The sequence below is a fragment of the Habropoda laboriosa genome, unplaced genomic scaffold (assembly GCF_001263275.1).
Source record: "Habropoda laboriosa isolate 0110345459 unplaced genomic scaffold, ASM126327v1 scaffold207, whole genome shotgun sequence".
Classification (NCBI taxonomy): Eukaryota; Metazoa; Arthropoda; class Insecta; order Hymenoptera; family Apidae; genus Habropoda; species Habropoda laboriosa.
In genome coordinates, this window is record NW_017100397.1 from 1,749,251 (window position 1) to 1,755,636 (window position 6,386).

Sequence of the window (6,386 nt, forward strand, 5' to 3'; positions counted from 1 at the left end):
CTTTTCTCTATGGTATCGTCCTATACGTAAGCAGAAACGCAGAATAACCGAATTGGTCAAATCTTCATCTGCCAACAATTTATCGACGGGAACTTCTTGGATTTGCGACTATTATCAAAAGATCTACAATCGTACTTGTATCGTGTAAATTTTCAAGTGATTGTTCTATTAGTCAGCAATTAGCCTCCTCGCGAAGAGAGCTTTCAAACAGATAAGCTATTTGAATGATAACGGCGTGTGTATCGTGAAAAACGTTTCTATTTCCTGTTCTTTGATTCACCCTTGCAATTACCATCGAGTTTCTTCTTTTCCACGGTTGAACGGTGTTTTGGTCAGTGATCGAAATATTAGTGATCAGCGACGAGTTAATGCGGTGCATCGGAGAAGATGGATTCGAGCAATGTGAAATCGAAACCAAATCCACGGGAAAGGGCGAGCTTATTGTCGGTGCTGCTTTGGTGGTAAGTTTGCATAGATTTACCTTTACCTGTTTGGTAAGGCAGTTTGTTTCTTTGTTGCCTCACATGTGTTTAGGGATTCAAGGACCAAGTGACATTGTAGATTGTTTCAAACATGTGATGAAAGTGCAGGATCGTTTCGAGTCTAATTTTGAATTAGTATTATTCAATGAGAATAAGATTTAAATATATTATCACGGATAAATTTAGAAGATGAATTACAAATAGTAGAATACAAAAATAGATCAAATATTATCATCAAATATTCAAATTGATGAAAAACTGGTAAATCTTTAATATATTTTTCAAGATTTATTGGGAACGTTTCATAAAAAAAAAAATAATTGCCTGTCCGTAGCCACGTCATGCGAGATGATTTTACCTTCGCAAAATTGTTTCCGTTCCTTTTGTTTCCTTATCGCGAGTCACAAAAAAGTTTAATGTATAAACAACTAAGATTTCGAGCGACGTTTAAATCATCCAAGATTGAGAATTTGCTTTAGAAGAGTAATACACCGTGCCTTTTTATTTTATCTACACCATAATTTTCGCGTAATTGCTCTGAGGTAATTATAAAATAAATAAACCGCCGTAAGGTGTTAACCGTTAACGAGCGAATATATGCGATTCTGCAGTATCATCGGTTGTTGAAAATGACCGACTGCGCGAGCGTTACACCATTAAATATGATTACTTGTTTTCACGTTAATGCCCATGCTAAATTACTGGTCACGTCTAATGGCACGCAGGTGGACGATAGATTTGTTCAAGACTGGCTACAGGAAGGTACTGCAAACGGATGACCTGTATAATCCACTGAAGATTGACCGATCAAACATACTAGGAGATCGACTAGAGAAGTTGGTATCGATATTCGATTTAAAATATCGAATAAATGATCGTGAATGAAAAATATCTAACACATAAAATATATGATTTTCAGACGATGGAAAATCGAATTAGAAAATTCGAAAAAGTACAGAAGAAGAGCCAGTCTACTGAGAGCCATTTTTCGCACTTTCATATGGGAATACACCGCCCTTGGTTTAATACAGATATTGAACGAATTTTTTATCCGGTAAATTTTTTTTAACAAAATTTCATCAAACGTTAAAGAAATAATGAATGAATTGGATATTGATTTCAAGGTTAGGGACACCGATACTTTTGGGCGGTCTGTTGCGCTACTTCAAGAAGGACACGCATGAGACTTATGAAACAGCGTTATTGTACGCGGCTGGAATTTGTCTAGCAACGGCTGTAAACGTGATTACGCTCAATCAAGCGATCTTTGGCGCCTTCCATGTTGGTGCCAAGATCAGGGTCGCCACCTGTTCCGTTGTGTACCGGAAGGTAATGCAGATCAAGGAGATTTAATAATGGTTAGACTACTTTGGTACAATAGTCGTGTTATATGAAATGATAATGTTATTTTTTTTTTTATGTAATAGGCACTGCGCCTTAGCAAAACAGCATTGGGAGAAACGGCACCTGGAAAAGTGGTCAATTTAGTGGCCAATGACGTGAATAGATTTGATCTTGTCTCTATCTTCATTCATCATATGTGGTCTGCACCACTCTCTGCATTGGTCATAGCTTACTTTCTTTACATTGAAGCTGGATACTCTGGTCTGATTGGTATTGCTGCAGTATTTGTTGTCGTGCCGATTCAATGTGAGTTTCCGGTAATGATAATCATATTATCAAGCTGGATAAAGTCAAATGTTTGCATTTGTAGATTATTTTCAATTAACTTGTAAAACATTTATCACTGTTGATGAATAATATAGAAGAATAATACACTAACTCTCCTCATCGTTAAGAATTGACGTTTATTGACAATAATAATATTAGAGAAAAACATCGGTCACAGTTAATAAATACATATAGGCAACGGAAATCAGTACAAAAGACAGATTTAGCCACAGTGACTAAAAATAAACACGCAAATGCAAAGATTTGAACTTCACACTGGGAGAAATGTAAACAGCAAAACATGCAAAATGCCACTGGCCTGTTATGTAAACCTCTAATGGGTGATTTATGCTTTTCAGCATACACGGGCAAGCTTTCTTCTATATTTAGGCTGCAGACTGCTATAAAAACAGATGAAAGAGTCCGGCTGATGGATGAGATTATATCAGGAGTTCAGGTGATCAAGATGTATGCCTGGGAGAAGCCCTTCTGTGCCTTAATAGAGACTGCCAGGAAATGGGAATTGCAAGTGGTCACTAAAAGTGCTTATATTAGAGGCACTTACATGACCTTCAACCTGTTCACCACGAGAATGGCTCTTTTTTGTACTCTAATTAGCATGCTCTTGTTTGGAAATGAATTAACAGCTGACAAAGTCTTCGTTTTCTCTTCATACTTCAATATACTGGCACATACTATGTCTGGAATGTTCGTGAGGGGTTTTGCAGAGATTGCAGAATGTATGGTGGCTGTGAGGAGGCTGCAGCACTTCCTGATGTACGACGAATTTCAGGAGAATGGATTTACCTTGAACAAATTTGCTGTCAGTCTCAATGGTAGCATTAACAGTATGTCTAAGCAGACTTCCAATAAAACTTCCAAACCTGATATACCATATATCGATGATGAAATAGATACTTATGAGAATTTGGATGATTCTTCAGAAAAAAGGAGGCATAATGGCCTGGTAGTCGTTGCCAGTGATTTGTTAAAAAATACAGCCAATCTCATGGGAGGTAAGTACTCAATATTCAATATCAAAATGTTAAACGATTTAAATTATGCTTCAAAAATTTTTATATAGAAAAGAATCGTTCCTCTATGATAAATGAAGAGCCGCATGCAGTGCAAATGATAAATGTAATTGCCAAATGGGAACCAGGCCAATCTGAGAACACTTTGGGGGGTCTAAACTTAGAAATACAGAAAGGAAAAATGTATGCTGTGATAGGTATGGTTGGAGCTGGAAAAAGTTCTTTCCTATCTGCGATTCTTGGGGAAATAGACGTGATAGAGGGCCAGGTGAAAGTAAATGGAAGTTTAAGTTATGCTGGACAAGAAGCTTGGGTTTTTGGGTCTACTGTTAGACAAAATATTCTTTTTGGACAACCCTATGATCGTCATCGATACCAGAAGGTTATCAAGGCTTGTTCTCTTCTTAGAGACTTTAAACAATTTCCACAAGGTGATCAAACTGTTGTAGGGGAGAGGGGCAGCTCTTTATCTGGAGGACAGAAAGCTAGAATAAATTTGGCTAGATCTTTGTACAGGCAGGCAGACATTTACTTGTTGGATGATCCTCTAAGTGCTGTAAGTGACACTCAGATAGTTTTTAATTTTATCATAATTTACATTCAAAGACTGATTTACTCATATAAATTTCAGGTTGACACACATGTCAGTAAACACTTGTTCGAAGAATGCATGCAAAGATACTTAGCTGGCAAAACAAGAATTTTAGCCACTCATCAGTTACAATATGTGAAAAATGTAGATGCAATTATACTTATAGAACAGGGAAAAGTCACAGTATTCTCCTATTATCAGGATCTATTGAATCAACGACCAGAGTACGCTGAACTTCTAGCAGCGGAAACAGAGACGAACGAGGATAACTCTATAGAGAAGAACACCATGAGAAGACAGTTTTCATCATCCAGTACAAGAGTAAGCTTGTTACATTATTTTTATTATGTACAATTCTATATTGCAGTGGTGCGTAAACTATTTTCATTTCTAACCCCCTATTTTGTGTAAAATTTTGTCGCGACCTCTGGATAGACAGTAGACGTTTTTTTAATCGTCAACGTAGTTAAAGTGAAATTCTTTCTGGAATTTGCGCTTATGTTTCTGCCTTATTAGAGGTCTGAATAAAACACATAATTTTATGAAACAATGGTTTTATTTATGCATATGGGTATAAATATTTTTTTAATGAAAAATACTTTAAAAAAAACTTTACATCATAAGAATTCAATGTGAGGTATGCGCTTGCAAAGAGCTCATGATTGCTTCTATGTTCGGATCTGTATTGGAAATCGCAAGCCGTAAGTCATCCTCTGGATCCAATCGAGATCGATATTTTGTTTTAATGGCAACTAATTTTGAAAAGCCGGTTTCACATAAGTAGGTCGATGCAAACTGAATAAAAATATTGATTGCCTTTTTCTTCAAATCGGCATATTCGTTTCCAATCGATAACCAAAATAAAATTTTTGACAAGTCAGAGACTTAAATTGAATGCGCAGTGTTTCGTCACTTGAAACATCAATTAACTTTTCTTTTTCATTTAAAGGGATATTGGAATTAAAAATATCAAACGAAAATGGATCACAGATCCAACCTAATTCATTATCTGGAAATTTTTCGAACCTTTTCGAAAAGTTTTCTCCCAATTTTATCATATGACGGGAAATGATGTTTTTAAATAACAAGAAATCTATATTATTTTCTTTAGTAAATTCTGAAAAGCACGGGAACATGTCGGTGTTGTTTTTGTTCAATTCTCCTTGCCAAAGTATCAGCTTATTCTTAAAAGCTTCAATTTTACTGCTCGATGTTAAAATGTTTATACTCTCTCCCTGTAGACTCAAATTCAAATCGTTAAGTTTTTCGAAAATGTCAACCATGTAACTGAGTTTTCCGAGCCAATCTTCATTAATGAACTTGCCAATATATGTTTCTTTTCTACCAAAAAAATGTAAACTTCGTTTTTCAAATCGAAAATACGTCGCAGTATTTTGCCGCGTGAGAGCCATCTGACTTCAGCATGTAGTAATAATGTCTCATACACAGAACTCATCTCATTACAGAGTATTGAAAAGAGATGACTGTTTAGGCTGTGGCTTTTAATGTAATTAATTACAATAACAACATCCTGTAATATCTTGTGCAATTCTTCATCAATGTCTTTTGCAACAAGAGCTTGTCTATGTATCATGCAATGGTTGAATACTATATGGGGAGCAATTTTCATTATTAACCCTCTTAGTCCTTTATTACTATCTGTTACTGTTGCAGCACCATTAGTGCAAACCGCGACACACTGTGTCCAGGTAAGGTCATTTGTTTCAAAATATCTATTAATAATTTCAAATATTTTCTCTCCATTTGTTTTTCCTTCTAATTTTTTACAACATAAAAAATTTGATATGTCTTCTTCAAAAACGTATCTCACATAAACAATTAATTGAGACATTTTAGTAATGTCAGTAATTTCGTCAAGTTGTAGAGTTTTGTATTCGATTTAATAGAATTGATTCTATATTACGTGATATGGCGGAAATTCGGCGAGAAACGGTATCTCTTGAAAATGGTATTGTTTTTAAATCGTTACCATATTTTTCTCCATGCATAATTGATGTCATTTTAATTGCTGAAGGAAGAATGAGTGATTCTCCAATTGTACGTGGTTTCAAATTTTTCCCTATTAAATATGAAACTTCTAAGGATGCCTGTAAAGTCTTCTCAGGAATTGTTGTATATTTTTTCAAAAATACATTTTGATTTTTCATATTTTCATCTCGTTTTTTAAAAAATGTTTCAGATTTATTTGCAAATTCTTTATGTTTCGTTTCCAAATGTCTTTTTAGTTTAGCAGGTTTCATACTTTCATTTGCTAATTTATCCGAGCAATTAACACACAACGGACGTTCTTCCCCATTAACAACGCAAAATGTAAATCCGTATTTAATAAGCTCTTCTTGATATTTTCTCAATTTTTTATTAGATAACACATTTCGTTCGATATTTTTTGAAGTAGAAACAGTGCCACTGGATTCATTTTTGTTTGGCCATTTATCCATTATGAAGGTATTAAAACTAAAACAAAATTATAAATACACAATATTTTTTTGCGTTTTAAAATAGTAACTACTTTGGTAGCGTTTCCAACGAAATATCAGTCGAGGATAAGTGATTTTCGAAAAAACTAAAAAAAAAATATATGCAAAA

At 34.8% G+C, this 6,386-nt stretch overlaps 1 protein-coding gene across 1 annotated transcript in view; it reads left to right on the plus strand.

Moving 5' to 3' along the window:
- The first annotated feature begins 248 nt into the window (after window positions 1-248).
- LOC108575255 (multidrug resistance-associated protein 4-like) overlaps window positions 249-6,386 on the plus strand; it is an 11,405-nt gene continuing 5,267 nt past the window's right edge. Inside the window, exons 1-8 of the mRNA XM_017938001.1 lie at window positions 249-461; window positions 1,208-1,318; window positions 1,402-1,536; window positions 1,607-1,811; window positions 1,910-2,132; window positions 2,513-3,169; window positions 3,238-3,743; window positions 3,819-4,100. Of these exons, the coding sequence (XP_017793490.1) occupies window positions 388-461; window positions 1,208-1,318; window positions 1,402-1,536; window positions 1,607-1,811; window positions 1,910-2,132; window positions 2,513-3,169; window positions 3,238-3,743; window positions 3,819-4,100 (2,193 nt within the window). The 5' untranslated portion in view covers window positions 249-387. The remainder of the gene's footprint in view (window positions 462-1,207; window positions 1,319-1,401; window positions 1,537-1,606; window positions 1,812-1,909; window positions 2,133-2,512; window positions 3,170-3,237; window positions 3,744-3,818; window positions 4,101-6,386) is intronic.